General features: G+C 38.1%; 1 protein-coding gene across 4 annotated transcripts; it reads left to right on the forward strand.

Moving 5' to 3' along the window:
• The first annotated feature begins 693 nt into the window (after positions 1-693).
• Positions 694-18,618, forward strand: parvb (parvin, beta). Of its 4 annotated transcripts, none has more exons than XM_031283380.2 (14): positions 694-1,068; positions 9,046-9,135; positions 9,649-9,719; positions 9,872-9,974; positions 11,393-11,533; positions 12,053-12,168; positions 12,271-12,329; positions 12,459-12,478; positions 13,684-13,745; positions 13,862-13,930; positions 14,196-14,297; positions 14,394-14,466; positions 16,522-18,178; positions 18,219-18,618. In XM_031283380.2, exons 1-13 carry the CDS (start codon positions 918-920, stop codon positions 16,596-16,598), a joined length of 1,134 nt encoding a protein of 377 aa, XP_031139240.1. In that variant the 5' UTR covers positions 694-917; the 3' UTR covers positions 16,599-18,178; positions 18,219-18,618. The 4 variants fall into 4 exon arrangements, with proteins under 4 accessions (XP_031139240.1, XP_031139244.1, XP_035858785.1 ...); XM_031283384.2 differs by lacking the exon at positions 694-1,068 and adding an exon at positions 4,168-4,265; XM_036002892.1 differs by lacking the exon at positions 694-1,068 and adding an exon at positions 6,159-6,390 and having other exon boundaries at positions 11,396-11,533.
• The last annotated feature ends 154 nt before the right edge of the window (positions 18,619-18,772 follow it).

Here is an 18,772-nt window from a genome sequence, read left to right on the forward strand (position 1 = left end):
TTGTTATACTATGATGATTACTGTCGGTAATTTCAAAAGTAAAGAATATAGTAAGTACAATTTTGAGATACTACATTTATTTCACTGCTATAGGTAATTACTTTTCATATTGAGTTTTACGCACAAAACATGATCAGTTGCTCTGTTAAAGAATAAACTAACCAAAAGTAAATCCTCAACCAACTACAGCATTAAAGTACTGCTTGCATTAATTAAGGCATCATTAATAATGATTAAAAATTAGAATAATATAACTGAGGGAGACCATTCTGCATGAGTGCTTTACTTTTAAAACTATGTACATTTAGCTGATAATACTTTTGTACTTTAGAATTTGAATTTTGAATGCATTGAATGTATTTTTACTTTTAGATATTTCTATAGTGTAGTGCTGCTACTTTTACCTAAATGATCACAATACTTCTTCCACCACTTAAGAATGTAAACTCTTAGTAGCTTTTAGAGAATTTAAAAAAAACCCAACTAATTTCATGGTCTTTATTTCTTGAAAAGCTCCGTAAACTAGATTGAGATTAGTTTATCTTCACTAGATAGTTATGTATTTATTATCATTGTAAATGTATTTAACATTAAAACATTCAAATACATAAAATCATTATGTTGGTTTAGGAAACTACTGTCTATTTTTAAGGCGACCAGACTTGATAAACCCTGACCCTGTTCATCATCCTGCCGTTAGGAGGCGCTGTGGGATGAACCGTCAGTAAACATTGAAGCAGAAAGCTGTTACTCGCATCACATGTGAGTCATTCGTCTGTGTTGATGCCTGATGCCCGACCAGCGCTGCTTTCCTCAGTCTGCATGTGAATTCGGTGTCTTCTTTATATACAGTCCATGATCGTACACCGGTGCCTTGAACGCATCACAGGGAAGGGTGACATTATAAACGAATACATATGAGAGCACATAAACACATCTTACTGAAAGATCAGATGTCTGGGACTGCGAACACATCTGCGACCCCGCAGTCCGCAAAAATGAAAAAGGACGAATCTTTCCTCGGGAAATTAGGAGGAACCCTGATACGAAAGAAAAAGTCTAAAGAAGGTAAGTCATTTTTTTATTTTTTTTTTATATTCTAATATTATGAAAGGCCTTTATTTGATACCATTGTTGTGTTTTTTGTCCATGGTGCTGCAATCACATGATACGCTATTAAAATATTCTCCTCTGGGACATCACGGGCACTTTAATCATGCACAGCACACATGAAAACATTGATCGTGTTTCCCTGGTACTCAGTTTATCTTGACTTTATGACTTTCTTTGGTAGGCTACTATTGTAATCTGGCTTAAATGTTACATTTACATCCTTCTGATTAGTGTGTCATAGCCTATATTAGAGGTTCAAAACATATTTTCAGCCATGGTGTAGTTTGATATGGATTTCATACTTCTCTTAGCGAATGAGAGGCGAGACAAAGTCCCCTTAGCAACTCCACAGGCATTTTAACATGAGGTAATGAACATAAATAGGTCATACAGGCACAGTGGTGACAGGAATGCAAGGTTTTGAAGATAAGGATATAAGAGGATCACTGCTCTCACTGTATTTTGGATATTAAAACACTAACTTATTGTCCTACTTTTCCAGTTTCCAGGCCAAAGTATTTGTTGCCCTCCCACAGGCCAGACACTGTGTGGTAAAACAGACAGCTGCAAGGTTTAACGCCTCTGTGTGTGTTGTGTGTGTGTGTGTGTGTGTGTGTGTGTGTGTGTTTGTTATGTTGTGTTGTGTGTGCACGCTCACTGCCATGTGTTTGTAATTTCCATTAAAGGAGGTCCACCAGCAGGAGGACAGAGACATGTTAATTGTTTAGGAGCCCCTTTAAAATTCCATACATCTCATCTAAAAACCATGGGCTTCCACTCATCTTTAAATGAAGATTTAACAGTTTGAATTTTAATCAAACTTAAAATTTTGAAACCAAAAATTGGTAAAACCAAATATGTCAGGCTGAATTTTGGGGGAGAAATGTGTATAAAAAATGACAGCTTCAGTGAAGAGATGCAACAAGATACATGATATACATTAGAGCTGAAACAATTAGTTAATTAATTGATTAGCTGATTGACTGATTTTGAGAATCTATTCATTAGTCAATTTATTGAGAAAAAATGCCAGAAGAAACTCTGATCAACTTCTCAAATGTGTGTATTTGTTGCTTTACTGTTTCATATAATTGTAAATTAAATATATGTGGATTTCAGACTGTTAATAGACTCAGTGATGAACAGAAAAACGAATTGAAAATGAAAATAATCATGAGCCCTGATTAATACTGTCCCGCCAGAGTGGAATAAGGTGATTCTTCTAACCTTAAAGCTGCTTTAAGGGGTTAAACAGAGAAACCAGCACACAGCTCAGCCCAGTGAGTTAATTAGATGATAACTGGGAGGTGGATTCCTGGTTTAATGAGTAAATGAGAGTGTTTGTCTTGCTGCTGAAGGTTGTGCTTTAAGCTCCAACAGTGATATAGATGTGCTGTTGGTTAATATACAGTAACTTGGTACAGAATGAACTTATACCACTATTTCTCAAAATGAAGTCAACATCAATTGAACAGAATTTTAAATGGTAAGTTGTGCAATCGTCATTTTTAAAGCAAAAGTGCAAAATATTTGCTGGTTTGATTTATCACTATTGTAGTTAATTTAATATATTTGTATTTTTGGACAGTTAGTGAGACTAAACAAGCTTTTTTTAAGATGTCACTTAGGGTTCGAGGAAATTGTGATGGGATTTTCTTTACATCACCTTTCTGGTTTTTCAGACAAAACAATTAATCAAGAAAATAATTTGTCAGTTTACATAATAATGAAAATTAAAATAATCATTAGTTTCAGCCCTCCATTCAACATCATCATATGTCTTTATATATCATTGTGAAATTTTGTATCTCTTGTTAGATAGTCTAGCAGTTTCCCCCTGCTTCCAGTCTTAGAGCTAAGCTAGGCTAACCCCGTCCTGGACCTATCATGCACATCTTTTTATCTGGCTCTGGGGACCCCGATTTCCCAAAATGTCTGTAGCATCTCTATGTTCTTCTTTAGAAGTCTGAATTTCAAGACTGACTATGCCAACACAGGTTGTCTAGGTTGTCCTATTTTAAAGAATCCTCCAAATGTCTTCCTTTTTTACCCAAATTCGGATGTGTCAACCTTAATTATCCTGTGTAAGGAGTCGCAGGTCTGTCGGAGGTCTGTCCCCCTGGTTGTTTAAGTCAGGAAATCTCTCATAGCACTCTGGCGCAGACTTTAGTGTAGGTATAGGAAAGGTAAAAGTAGGGAAAGGGATACTCTCTTTAGCAATTTCCCTTTGTGCTAATATGTAATGAATGATACAACATACAAATGTAACTGTTCCCTGATTTGGCAACCTCCAACATACCTCCCAAAACCCTTGGTGGTCCCCAGACCTTAATTTTGCCAACATATGGCTGGACAGAAGGCAATCCCTCATAGTCTCAGTGCAGTCTCAGGGAGTGAGTGCAGTTTATGAGAGTGCAGTGCTCCTGTGTGCTCTAAGTGGATTAAAGCTCAGCTGATAGACAGGTTATTTTAAAAGTCGATCTCAGTGATGTTTGAATTAGAAATAAGTATAACAGGATGGAAGTATGTGAGGTTTAGTCTTTAGTAATGGAGCACAGCTTGTGGCTTCGCATGCTGCTGCTTCTGTTGTTGTGGTTTCTGTTACTTTTGGGTGTGGTACTTTATATTCTTGAAGAAAGAACACCACAAAAAAAGTTGTTTCACATTTGCTGAATCCTCATTAATAATGTAATTGGATTGTGCCTTTAAGAAAAAATACTCATGGTTTTGTGTTGACACTCCTTAGCAACAACACATACACATTGTAGTTCAGTGTTAAGCCCTTAAACCCTCTTTTTGTTGTGTCAGAAATGGGAAGGAAAGTGTTACTTGAGGCCATTCAACAAGACATAAAGGAACATTTCTTTACAGAGTCCAGATTTCTGCAATTGCAGACATACAATATTTTTCAAAGAAACTGCATGTCCATGGCTCTTTCTGTATATCCCTGATAAACGTAAAGGAAGTCTGCACTTCTCTGACAAGGCTCCACAGCCCTTGTCAGCAACATGCAGTGCTGTACAAGTGATAGTTTAGTGAAGACAAAAAACATGTTATTGCTTTATAAGGACGGAGAGGATGAACGCCAGGTCACATCCTCGCTGTATTATCTGAGGGTGAAGAGTATTTACACTCTATGGATGCTGACAATAGTAAGTAATTTGTTTATTGTTGCTATTTAATATTTTTTATTCACTTCACATACTTATTTCATTGTCTACTTTTACCAAAAAGAGATGGAGAATTGAGTACGTTATGCATTAATTAATCAAAAAATTGTACAAGTTAAACAAACATTACTAGAATCGATAGATTTTTCTTCTTTTTATACTGCTGCTTTCTGGCTTTTTTGCTCTTGACTATACTGGTGATTTAAGAATGTAGAATTATCTTGCAAATACTGTACAAATAGTAAAAACTTCCAAATCGCTGGTAAATTATATTGACTAAACAGTTATGGTATTATTAGTAGCCATTATTCAGGAGATTCACTGATATTTTAAACATATTAAGGCCCTGACACACCAACCCGATTATCGGCCGTTGGACAGTCTGGCGAGGTCAGTGACTCGACTGACCTTTGTCGATCTGAAATTAAGACAGATTCAGCAACCGCATGGCCTATTTCTCGCTTAAAATGTTTTCAGAAACACGTTTCGGTGAACTATCTTCGTAAAATATGAGATTGTATTCCGAACGAAGCCGCCATTATGCCCGGTTGTAAAATCCGGGAGCAGCCAGACCCACGTGATGCGTTCTCCAATCAGCTGCCGGTTTTGATTTTTTGGGCGACAATACAGATTAGCGCCGGCTGCTCTTTTGGAGATGTATTACGTCTCGCGCACACGCAGAATGTACGCTCAAGTCGGCGTCACTTCGGTGTGTTCCGAGGCACTTTTTTGACCCGCTCGGGGAGGCAGTCAGTCCGACTGCCTTTTCTGCCGAAGGTCGGCCGTCTGGTTGGTGTGTCAGAGCCTTTAGACTTACTCCAAAAAAGGACAGAAGCATACTTGCTGTTTTAAGCAATTCAACTCCTTCTATCTTTTGACTCTTGATTTGGACATGAAAAAACATACAAAAATAGTAAAAAAGTAGTACAATATGGAGAAAACAGAATTACAACATAGAGTAAATAAGTTATAATAATAAGTAAATATTAGGTGTAATAAGTTATAGAGTTAATGTCTACTAAAGGCCCCATTTGGAACAAACTCAGGGATTCTGTCGTCTCCTGGCTGCTCTTACTCACTGGTGCCTGTGTTGGTGTAAATAACCAGAGCTATATTTAAGGTCCGGCCTGTTTTCTCTATACTGCTGCATTATTTATATCTTCCTCTGTGCCACAGTGATCCGCCTTCTCCCCCCCCTCGCAAGTAGTGGAACCAAACAAGACAAGGTTGATTTTAATCTGCTTTACGCTGCTGCTTATGATGCAGACTGATTATACTTAGAACATTTTTATCGCTAAAGCAAAAAGAAGTCAGACCATATGTTGTTGCTGTTGTGTCCTTTTTTTCAAATTGGTTTGTAAAAAAACACTGAGGAGCTCTTTACATACATTTGTGCAATGAACCTTGCATAAGATAAATGTTCTTGACTGCTGGCTTTGATTTGTATTGAATTAGTGTAATTCTGTTAACAGGAATACAGCTGCTGTCTGATTGATTATCCGCTGCAGCAAAACATATTAAAGGCTCCATTCACATGCTTAGTTATTCACAAAAACAAGTCTATTCTCTTTTATATTGCTGTGAAATTACTAGACAGCAATTTTAGCAGTCAGTTACAACAACAAAAGTCGACACTATACCTGTCATAGATCAGTGAAGTTGGTCCTGTGTCCACTGTTTAACAGCCCAGAGGTTTACTGGTGTTGAGTTGCTTTTGCACATTTATGTCCAGTGTGGTCCTTCTTGTCCCAAGCGCACACACACACGCACACACACACATACACACACACACACACACACACACACACACACACACACACACACACACACACACATACATACAACACACACATACATACAACACACACACGCCCCCCTCAGCGTCTCCTGTAACTGGACCGCAGACGTAGGGTGGAGGGTTGTGACAGAAATAAACACGTGATGATGCCCCTGCCACTGCTCAGTCCCACCGACTACGATTCACACACACACACACACACACACACACACACACATTTACCTTTGCTCGGTGCCATCGTAGGGAATCCGGAGGTTTATAGTGGGGACATGGCGGGGCTGCTGTGTGGGACCAAGAGGAAGAAACAAGGTAAATTTGGTTTTCATTTTGGACTTTGAGGAACTTGGAAGTAGAAATAGGGAAGCGGGACCTGTTACCTTAGTGCAACTGTAGGTTAATACCCAGCAATGTGTTGTGTCGGTTCTTTTAAGAGGTCATCAAAATGTGAGTAGTCACTCTAAAATGTTCACTTAGCATTATAGAATCAACTGGCGTCTTTGCTGTTATATTTCTGGACCAGCGAGTGAAAGTATTTTTATTTCCATAAATCTTTTTGCAGAAATCTGCTATGAGCAAATTAATTATATTGTATAAAATTGACCTTTTTCACCCACATTTTACTTGACTGTGTGAAGTGCCAGCAGCAGTAATGCAGTCCCATGGACATGGAGGGAGGAAGCAGCACAATTATGATGAAATGCAGCAAGCTTGCTATGTAATTACAAAGCAAACTGCTGATCTGTAGTGCGATAGTTGATATCAGATCTGTGGGGACCTCTCCTCCCGGGGTAATTGTGTATATCTTTGTATAAGCTTTGAAGTTAAGATTTTGTACAGATTGTATCATAAAAAACACTAACTGTTCTAGACTTTCTTTCATTATATTTTCAATCAGAAAAATAGATTTTTTTTACATGCTTTTAATTTGAAGAAAAAAAACCCCTCAAAGTGCAGCCGTTGGTTCTCCTTGGTTTTATAAATAGTCAAGTCAATGAAATGACAGATTGGAGACCATTGATTGGGACCCAGCCTGTTGCAGGTTGTACAAATTGAAATGCAGGATGATAAAAGCAATGTGGCCATTAGAGGAAGAAAGCCTTTAAATCCCCGGAGTGTCTCTCCAGTCAGAAGTGAAAGCATATCAGTGGAAATTGATTTTTCACTCAAAGTGTTTGTTACTTTTTCTGTGTATTGTCACCTTAAATCAACCAAGACTTAAAGACTTTCCCATTCTAATCCCATTGTAATTTCCCCACTGGGGATCAATAAAAAGTATAAATTAATTAAATTAACCATATTTTGAGTATAAAAAAATGCCAAGATACATTCTTAATTTTTTTTTTTAAATAAGACGTTAATGGACATTAATGCAATCTGTGATGGAAAGAGCCCCACATGGGTGGAGAAAAAATAAGGAAGTAACAGATGTGTGAAAGCTCAGGCTGCAGTACAATTTTTTTTTTTTGTAAAAATAGGCTAACGATTGTCATAACCACGCAACTTTCTGTCGCACAGTAGAGAAATATAGTCAGGAGAAGCTTGCAGGCAATCGGGGGGGAGATGGAGGCATACAGTCAAGGGAGAAGACCATAGAGAGTCCATGAAACCATCGGAACAAAAATATTTCAGCAACGTTTTGCTCCTGCTCCTACGCTCATGGACAGCTCCTACTCACGCTCTCCGTCTCTGCAAGATTCGGAATGATTCAGATTTCTCTTGGCGCCGCTACCAGAAGACTTACAACTTTCAGACAGGTTGCTCACGTCACATCTACGTCGTCAACCTTAGTTTGAGGCTGCGCAGTACGCTCAGTCATCACTGGAAAAGTGCATCTAATTGACTTCACTGGTCTCCGTCGAAGTCTATATGGTGTCGCTGTGTCCATTTATTTCACTGTCTATGTACACATCCCTGGATAAACATTTCCTCCAAACTGTTTCTGAAACTCACAGCTTGAAAACTTTTGCAGACTTTCCTATCAGCACAATATAGTGCATTTGACAAAAAAATGGTTGAAATATACTTTACAATACTATACTCATAGTTTGTTTCAGACATTCGGATGTATTATGCTAGTAGCGTCTAAGGCAAATCTAATCAACATTAAGTAGCTTCAAGCAGAGATGAGCAACAGCCTACAGAGGTTAACTCACTTCTTTTTAACTCCACATCAACCGTTTTTTTATTTTTTTGGGGGGGGCATTTCAGCCTTTAATGGAAAGAACAGATAGATATGAAGGGGAGAGAGAGGGGGATGACATGCAGGAAATCGTCTCAGATCGGTCTCGAACCCTGGACCTTCTGCGTCAAGGTATACACCTCCATATATGTACGCCTGCTCTACCAACTGAGCTAACCTGGCTACGCACAGCAACTGTTTTTTATTAAACCTGTAGTCTGCAGCCCCAACCGACACTGACTCAAGTGATGTCATGTTGAGGACTTTATCAGACTACACACAGCTTCCTCGGGAGCCACAAAAGGCTTTTACAACTTTCTTTCAAATACTGTATGTAGCAGTACTCACCAAGACCTGTAAACAGACTTTTAGGTGTGAAACTGGTGGAATTCCCCTTTAAGATTCTGGTAAGTGTCATCCCATTTGTAGAAACCTTTATAAATGCAATTTTGTGAGGCTCTGACTGTTACCGACACTAAATAGAGAAAAGTGTTGGTGGAGTGACTGAAGTAGTGGCTGTAGAGGAGGACCAGTTGCCACAAATGACACCACACTTGTCCTTACAAGGGGGATTTGTGGTGATTGTGCACTAATACTGTTACCAGTGACTCTGACAAGCTTTCTCTGTTGTCTTTTCATTTCTGTTCCACAGTCTTTGCCTGCTTATCTCACTTTCTGTCTCCATACTTGGAGAATAGAAATACAATCAAGTCTTTTTTCTGTTGATTTGTTTTTATTGAATTTGTTGTTCTTGTTTTGTTGTGTGTGTCTTCTTGTTTTACAAGTGAGTGATCTCCATGAGGAGGGGAGAAATGCCATCAACGCTCCCATGCTTCCTACAGGGACAGACATCCATCCAGAGGACACACTGATGGGTATATACACACACAAACACACATATGCTCATGTGAAGAACATCACATTTTTAATTGAAATTACATCTTTAATGTTAAAACACTATTATTGCCTGAACTGGTTGCAGTGTTGTTGATGCTGCAATTGCATTTCAAATATCATCAACTTCTTAAGACTTTTGCATCTCAGTGTCATAGGTTACTCAGTTCACAGAGGATTTTATATATATATATATATATATATATATATATATATATATATGAGTAATGGGGACTTTGACAGTGGAAAAGCAGGAAATGAAAGTGGGTGGAGGGGAGACGCCTTTGCCCTTAGTCACCATGTGAATCACTGTTGATGTGGGGGTGATAGGAACATTGTATCCGTGTGTATTTGTGTCTGTAGAGTTGTATTTATTTGAGACAAAAAGTATGTATGTATGTATCCAAAAGGGGAGACAAATATGTAGGAAATGAAAAGGATATTTGAGTGTCACTATAACCTACGCTGAGTTTCTCTTGCATTATCTTCACCAGAGGAAAACGCTGAGAGGATCATGTTGGACCCAACATCGCGGGAAAATCTTAAATTTAAAGATCTTTTGAAGGTAGTCTGGGATAATTTTTTGTGCACAAGCATCATATCTCTTCAGCACAAACCGAGCAATGAAAACACGAAGAAAACAGTACACAGATGAAGTTTGACTTTTTTGACGTAGAATTTGACCGTAGGTTTTATTGCATTGTGATTTGTGTGCAGGTCTTGATTGACTGGATCAACAGTGAATTGGAGGAAGACAGGATCATAGTCAAAGACCTGGAGGAGGACTGTTATGATGGACAAGTGCTTCAGAAGTTATTTGGTGAGGAAGAAAGCATCACAACTCTCACAACATCTTTATCCATATAGCTTCTGTAGGCCTTAAACGTGCCATGTACCAGTATGAAAATTGGCAGTATTAGTAGTAGTAGAAAGTGTTTAATTCCTGCACTCTGTCAGCACTATGTTTACTGGAAATGCAAAGTTTCGGACTGACTTTAATATGAAACAACAACATTATTTATATTAGAGCAACAGGCCGCACCAGTCGGAAAAAGAGTAACTTCACAGCAATTTATCATTTTATTTGCAGCCTGTGGCCTCTAGTATAAAGATGTTTTTGTTTACTATTGTGAGTTTGATTTTTGACAAAGTTCTATGACCAAAACGTTGCATTTGCAATAAACTCAGTGCTGACAGTGAGCAGTAATTCAGTACCTTATTTTGCATGATTTCTTTATGCACCTCTGTACCAGCTGTGCAGTAGACCAAACTTAATTCAGCATTAGTAAATTGGCATCAGTGAATATATTGCCTAAAAGTATCTTGGAATTAGCATTAAAACCTGCTTTGATAATGACTACTTGTAAACACAATTCCCTAACATTTCTTTCATTTTGAAGCACACTGTCTGCAGTAAAAACAGAAATGTCTGTCTCCTACCATTGATCTTTATTCTTTGTCATTGAAAAGCTGTAGCAGGTTCATACTAAACATTCACCTCATTCAATAACATTTCAAAATACTGATATTGGCACATTGTTTTCTCCCGTGGTCAGTGTCCAGTGTGTGTATTCACTGGGGTGCTGCTGTGTCTGGTAAAGATTCAGTGTCTTTGGTCTGTTTGGGGCCTCATCTTTGTTTCTGTCTTTGTTACAGCAGGCTGAAAACATTTTCAGATTTCACCATCTGCATGCTATCAACTACTTACGTTTAATCCCAAGCCAATATCCCAAAAAATAAGCATTTTGTGATGACACTTATCTCTCGTTACTCTGTAGGTTGGACAAAATCATCTACTTTAGAAACAAGTATCTGCCGAATCAATAATATCATTGCGACAGTATCAGTGATAAAAACTAAATTCATACAATAACATTAGCAGGTTTTAGTGACTATATGTCACACATGTGCCTGTACTGTATAGGTAGCATCACTCTGAGTTCATTTATGTCCATGTTCTTTGTGCTCCAATTATCTATTGCATTTCTTACATAGAGCATGTTTTAATTGCATGTAGATTCTTAAATTCTGTGTTTTTTGTGTTATCAAAGGGAAAATTCAGCTCCTCATTGTTTTATCTCCACACTGACTGGTTTCTTCCTCGCTCCGACTCACTGTACATGAGTTCCTAATTCCTCTTAATTTAGACATTGCTTGCTTGTAAACAATTATTCATGATTGTGGAAAGTCTTTCCCAGTGTGTTTGAGCTGATATCTCATCTCTCCTGTTGTTGACAGAAGAGTTGTCAGGCAGGAAGCTGAACGTGGCCGAGGTGACCCAGTCAGAGATCGGCCAAAAGCAGAAGCTTCAGACGGTTTTGGAGGCCGTCAACGAACTGCTGAGGCCTCACGGCTGGACCATTGAGTGGAGTGTGGACTGTGAGTTTTACAACGACTTCAGTGATTTGGATGGATAAAAAAATATTGGAGCCTACATTTCACGTAATGCAACTCGCCAAGCTAACCCTGATGACATCACTATGATATCATTGGGGTTATTTTGTCACACATAGGAGAGCTCCTCCACAACCACAGAAAACATGATATGTTTTTACAGGCTGCATCCTGGTGACTGGCAAATTGAACCTCATGTGCAAAATTGGTGGAATTCCTCTTTAACACATAATCTCTTAATTTGCATTACAAATAGCAATAATTTAACCCTGGACAGAGTTTTGAGGAGCTCTACAAACATCATGATTTCCCACTGCAGTCCACAGAGTTGGATTAATTCATGCTTCATTAACTGCTCGTTTGCAGATTTTTCATTTTTAGTTTTGTCTCTTGAAAAAAAAGCACAGACTGTTACCTTTCATCTTTAGAAAATTGCTTGCATCAGTATGTTCGCTTGTAGTGTGCAAAGAGCTGACAGTCCTTTCTTATGATTTACTGTTACAGCTATTCATTCAAAGAACCTGGTGGCTATTGTCTATCTGCTGGTGGCTCTCGCGATGCATTTCCAGGCCCCCATCAGACTGCCTGAGCATGTTTCTGTGCAGGTGGTCGTCATCAAGGTAAAGTGGCTCATCCTGCACATGTCATCTTCAGAATGTGCATTAACAATTGCAGTTATTCTCTCATGAAGTAACTGAAGCATTTTGATTTTGTTTGAACAGAAACGAGAGGGCATCCTGCAGACGGCTCTTGTGACCAAGGAGCTGACGAGCACCACAGAGTAAGAGCTGATACTTAATAATTGTATCCACCTCTTTTTATATCAATGTTGTAATGTAAGGTATTATTAATGTTAATTGTAATATAAAGTATAACTAAATAGTTTTTCAAATTGTCTCTTTTTTTTCAGAATGATGATGGGAAGGTTTGGTGAGTTTAAGCCACAAATGTTACAGTTACAATTATGGAAATGTCTGTTTACTTTTATTCTTTCTTTATTCATCTGCCTCAAGGAAAAGTTCAACATTTTGGGAAATTAGATGACAAGATTGATACCACTCTCATATTTAGATGACAAGATTGATACCACTCTCATATTTGTTTGTTAAATATGTTACAGCTAGTCTAGCTCCACCTGAAGGTAACACAATCTTTCTTCTAGCGCCTTTATAGTTCACTAATTAACATGTTATATCTTGTTTGTTTAATTCAAATAAAAACTAAAGTCTAAAAATGTTTTACTTGGGGCTATGTACCAGACTATTTGTTGGCCAGGAGCAGTGACTTCCTCTCTGCTGCCTCGCAACCACAGCTGTAAAGCCACAACTCTTTCCAGTCATTAAAGGTGCAATATGTAATACTGACAGCTAGTGTTTAAAATAGTTACTGCAGTACAAATTCAAAATACTGAAGAGAGTTGTCTCCCCCGCCCCCTCCTCCCCAGACTCGAAGTTCACGGAGGTTGCCAGGCTGAGACCGCAGCATCCACAACAATGTTGCTAGAAACTTATCTCACATAGCCAGACATTACTTCACAGCACAGCAGAGTAGCTAACGTTAGATGCTGGCTATATTGTCATAAAAGCCCATGCTCACGTGGAGCTCTGTACCTAACTGACAGGCACACTTTTTCGGCTTAGAGTTACGGTAGGAACGACTAAAAACACAACAACCTCGCCGTCCTCTCCACTCGACGGACAGACACACTTCCTCGACTCAGAATTACGGTGAGAACCGCTAAAAATAACACTACCTTGTCGTCCTCTCCACCCGACTGAACACACTTTATTGGCTTAGAATTACGGCAACAGTCGCTAAACACACTGCAAACTCACGGTCCTCTCTTCCCGATTTACAGCCCCCCCCTCTCTCAATTTTCAATTTTTCATTTTCTCAATTAAAATAACTCAACGTTGTTGGCTACGGCCGCTGAACAGGCTACACGTTGTAAACAGCCGTGGCCCGCTTGCCTGGTCCTCCGGTAACGTTAGCTAGCAGTTAGCAGGGTTAGCATGGCGGCGACATATAATTATTGGACAGATATGAGAGTGGTACACCATTGACATTTCCAAAAATGTCAAACTGTTTCTTTATTAAGTATTCATAACCTTTGAATTATTTCTTTTTTACAACAGAGAGGGATGCGTTTGACACTTTGTTGGATCACGCACCTGACAAGCTCAACGTGGTGAAAACGGTATTAAAAACCTTTTCTTTGAAAGATAATGGATAGTATAATGACTTCAAATTAGTTGGTATTTTTTTAAACTGTACTGTATTTATGATTAATAAGTTTGTTGATCCCATTACCAGTCTCTCATCACCTTTGTGAACAAACACCTAAACAAGCTGAACCTGGAAGTTACTGAGCTGGAATCTCAGGTAAGAGATTTGATCATTTACAGTATCTAGAGACTTGCAGTCCAGTCAAATATAAAATGATCATGAGTTTGTGTTATGTAACATATTTTCATCCTCTCATCTTCCCTCTATTTGCATGCATTTTTTTTAAACATAATACAATCTGATTTACTTTGCAGTTTTATTATTGTATATGCTGTAAATGATCATGCAGTCTATTATAAGTGTGTGTGTGTGTGTGTGTGTGTGTGTGTGTGTGTGTGTGTGTGTGTGTGTGTGTGTCCAGTTTGCTGATGGCGTGTACCTGATATTGCTGATGGGGCTGCTAGAAGACTACTTTGTCCCTCTGTACAACTTCTTCCTCACTCCTGAGAGCTTCGAACAGAAGGTGATTATGCCCTCAAAAAGTGAAATTTGTCGGTTGAATAGGACGATTTTTTTGCAATTTATCATTACATTGAATTTCCATGTTGTGTCCCCTCAGGTCCACAATGTGGCGTTTGCCTTTGAGCTGATGCAGGATGGAGGCCTGAAGAAACCCAAAGCCAGACCAGAAGGTATTTTATAGATTACATTATTACAAGATCAGATAAAAGACCCTTTTCCAGGGGGAGATTTAATGGAGGCTGACTGAGATTATGAGTCTCTTTTGCTGACAGGATGCCATTTAAAAAGGAAGTTTAATGGTTGATGTCCTACAGTAGCAGTCATATTAAAGGTTGTCCAGTAGATGGAGACCTTGCCTTACCCTTAAACTCTCATACTGGTCGGATGGTGCTGGGTTCATTCTGCCCTGAGCTGCATGTTTGAATAAACCAGCCTGTTCTTTTTTTTAGGAGAATTTAACAACTTATACTTAATTAATATGACTTACTGGTTTCACATAGTTGTTGCTATTATAATGATTATTAGTTCACAATTAAGTATTTTCCCATTTTATCAGAGACTTGCATTTCATTAACCCCATTAGAAATGCTATTACAGAAATAGCTTTCAGACTGTGATCTAATACAGTTGACTGATAACGTACTTAAACTGTAATCAGTACCTTACTCCACTGAAGCATTCAAATTAATATCAGGTACTTACTCATTTTAATCCACAGAATGTGATATTGAAAGAAGAATGCATTGTATTTGAGTTGTTTGATTTAAATAAAATTCTTAGCTCAAGCTAATGTTAGAGCCATAAATATCTGTACCATCTCAGGACGATGTATTTAAGAATATTTATTTAACCGTGGCGTACAGTATACTTTTCTCTTGTACAGTATATACTTACATAGTTTTCAGAATGTGAGCGAATCATACGTTTCGCTTCACATTCTTGTCCTATTTCAAATCCCACATTCCAGTTTTAAACTTATATTCTACTACTTACAGCATCGTACATACTTTTTCTTTTGCTCTTTGTTTGTATTATTTTCCTTGGCCTTAATTGCTCTTTAAATGTTCCTTTTTATGTCTGTATATCTCTATTATTTTATAACTGCAAGTACAACTGCAGGGGTAACAGTTCAAACTCTGTCCGAAGGGTGATCTTGGCACTCCAGAAGGGAAGCAGCCTTCCTAAGCACCTGCTTGTTATATAGGTCTGTAAGCTGGGCTTGACTCCTCCCAGAAATCCTACTAGCAACTTTGATGAGGCTACCGAGCCCGCCAAAGTCATTATCACAGAGCAGACATTAAATAAGCACATTTTCCTCAACAACCTTTGAGGAAACCTGGACCTTTTTCATGTGGAAGCAGCATGGGTTTTAAACCACAGTTTGTTATCAAGAACGATGCCTAAAACTAAGTATTTAAAGCTATCTACCAACTGGATACCAGCACCTTTGTTGGTGGTTAGTATACAGGATTAGGAGTCCTTCTAAACCTGATTATTACGTCTTTTATTTTTTACACATTTAATTGGAAGGACTCATTACACTGAGATACAAAGTCATTGACCACAGGCCCATGCTGATGGTATTATATATAGCTGTTATCTTTGTGTTCCTAGGAGCAGGCAGTTTGCTAAGGTTTGTGGGTTTGTGCACCTCTGCAGGTTCATTATAAATGAAGGTAGCTGTTAATGATATCAACAGTGTCACCCAAGCTAACAGGGAAATGCAGACGATAAGGAGCTTAAGGCATCCTAGTTTAAATGGTGATGCAATATGGCACTGCTGTAACAAAATGGTGTCTGGCTTGAATCACTTACCAAAGACCTAGTTGTGATGAGAAATTACAGTAAGCAAATAAGTCCTTGTGTAGTAGCCTATGTCATGTTACTGATGAAGAGAACAGAAAGTATTTTTGTGCCTTTGAATCTCTCCTGGTAAGAAGTAATACATCATATGATCTATGATGAGCTATTTTCAGCCCCATTTTGTTTTCCGAAATTACAAATAACCTTTTAGGGCAAGTAGTCCAACAGCAATTATAGAAGAAGCTACTTTGCATTGTAAATATGGTTTTATGGTGGCACAGCCCATTTATTTTTTGGATCCTATTTTTCTCCTACAACATTAGTTTTTGTGCTTGTCAAAGGTCTAATTTTTCTTTCTGAAACTCGTCAAAACAAGTTTGGCAAACTCTAATGATCTTTGCTGTCTCCATTTTGTTTTCCAGATGTTGTCAACCTGAACCTCAAGTCCACCCTCAGAGTCCTCTACAACCTGTTCACCAACTACAAAAACTCTGATTGAACTTTTCCAGTTTCACCCCCCTATATACTTTTGATCGCTGCCCTGTGCCTGCACAGATACTATGCATTACAGTCTGGACACTGGAGGAGACCAACTGGGACTTAAAAATCATTATTATGTGGGACTTAAAAAGACCCATGGAGAGTAGCCAGAAAAAGGCTCTTAATGTTAGTATTTAATTTCCCCCCAAATGTCAGTACTTATTTATTACTTCCTCAAATGTTAAATGCAACCCAGTAAACCCTTCAACCTTCAGCCTGCATTTGAATACACACAATAGCCATGACAGGAAAAGGAATGTTAAAACTGTAAAACATTTGTGTGTTAACCTGGTTACTCTCCAGAATATTTAAGAAAGTTGAAATGCTTTAAGAAAGTTGAAATATATATATATATATATATATAAAGTATCTAAAATTAATATGTGTAAATATTAAAAGAGTAGTTTTTGGAAATACACGTATTCGCTTTCTTGCCGAGAGTTCGATGAGAATACTGATACCACGCTCATGGTTTGTATGGTAAATATTAAAACCAGCAGCTGGTCAGCTTAGCATAAAGACTGCTAACAGGGGAAATTGCTACTCTGGCCCTGATCGTAAATAACAAAATCTGCGTACCAACACATCTAAAGCTCATGTAACACAAAGTGTAAAAACAACAAGCTACAGAATTTTTTTTAAAGTTTCAGGTTGGACAACAAACTGCGCACCATAGAAAGGTTGTGGTGCCTTTATTTTATGCTCAAAACATCATTGCCATGTAATCTATAAAAAATGTAGATACTGTAGCAGACATTTTGCCTTTAGATAATCTTCACAAAATGCAAGAAGAAATCAACAAAATGTATCATTTCAGCTTTCTTGTTCATTTTAAAAACATTGTTTGGAAAACCTCATTTTAATAGTAAATATACTGTCTATAGCATATAGAAATAACTATTAAATACATTTGATTATGTGAATTTAATGCAGTTTAATAACCACATCTAATTGCTTGACGTCAACTAGAGCCAAAAGCTGAAGCAGTTATACTGCTAAGATAGTACTGTTAGCAAGATTAGCTAGCTTTTTGCTACATTGTGACTGGATTTAGCTGCTGCTTCATAATGCTTCAATAATGTGGAAAACAAACTAAAATACCAAGATTAATTAACAGATAACTATATAGGGAAAAACAATCAGTACATTTAAATTTAACTAAGGCTAGCTGGCCTGTGGCTATCTGACCAGCTGGCTTTCAGATGATATAGCGCTCTTTTTTTGTAGCTGTCTAGTTGGCTGTGTCTTGTGATAGTTAGCGCAGTTAGTTTACTATTTAGCACAAAGTAGTTTTGCTGCATTGTGCCTTTGTAGGGCAGAGCTGTTTCCTCCTACGTTCATCTTTATGCTAAGCTAACTCGTGACTGGCTATACTGTATCTTCCAATTAATGGGTGTATATATCTACGAGTGGTATTGATCTAATTCTCAACTCATGACAAGAAAGTAAATAAGAAACTATTCCTTTTATACTATTCCTTTACTGGTAATATCTGAAATTCATTAGCATATTCTTATTCAGCTAGGCTATATATATATAGTTTGTTGTCCAACCTGAAACTTTAAAAAAAATTCTGTAGCTTGTTGTTTTTACATAATCACTTTTACTTGACAGAAAGGAACTGTGAATGGTACAGTACTCATTGACTCTGAACTATGAACACAGCACACCGCATGCTATTGCCTTAAGTGCGTGCTCTCTCCGTCCCGGGAGAGCCCCTGTCAGAGTGTCTTTGTATGACTGGCCTTTCAGATGAGTCTCTGAGGAGGCCTGGACCTCACACTGCTCTCCCGAAGCGGGGCATGGGCCCCCTGCTAAGATGCACAGTGCACGACCACTCAAGCATTTTAGAGCCGGTGGTGAATTATTGAGAAAATGGATGAGTCAGTCTAAATCGCGCTTGCGCTGGATGTCTCATTCTTGTGCGTTTTTTTTTTTTTTAAATCTTGCCTATCAACAAATAAATGCCTGAAATCCAACTGAATGAGAATTTCATTTTGTCTCTTATTTGTGTGCTGGGTTAAATTTGCTTCGGCTTTTGAACGAGATTGGCTTTGGAACAGCCAATTTCTGCAATTTGGGGTTTAGCTAAAGGAATTATGGGTTTATTTTAGACCTTTATTTTCTTATCTC

The sequence above is a fragment of the Sander lucioperca genome, chromosome 7 (genome assembly GCF_008315115.2).
Source record: "Sander lucioperca isolate FBNREF2018 chromosome 7, SLUC_FBN_1.2, whole genome shotgun sequence".
Lineage (NCBI taxonomy): Eukaryota > Metazoa > Chordata > Actinopteri > Perciformes > Percidae > Sander > Sander lucioperca.

What these genes read in the sequence shown, in the direction of transcription:
- parvb (XM_031283383.2), top strand. Translation starts at nt 6,225, where the DNA reads ATGATGCCCCTGCCACTGCTCAGTCCCACCGACTACGATTCACACACA. An exon ending in GAGCTGACGAGCACCACAGA is followed by an intron (nt 12,330 to 12,458) that starts GTAAGAGCTGAT and finishes CTTTTTTTTCAG; the next exon opens with AATGATGATGGGAAGGTTTG. An exon ending in AATGATGATGGGAAGGTTTG is followed by an intron (nt 12,479 to 13,683) that starts GTGAGTTTAAGC and finishes TTTTTACAACAG; the next exon opens with AGAGGGATGCGTTTGACACT.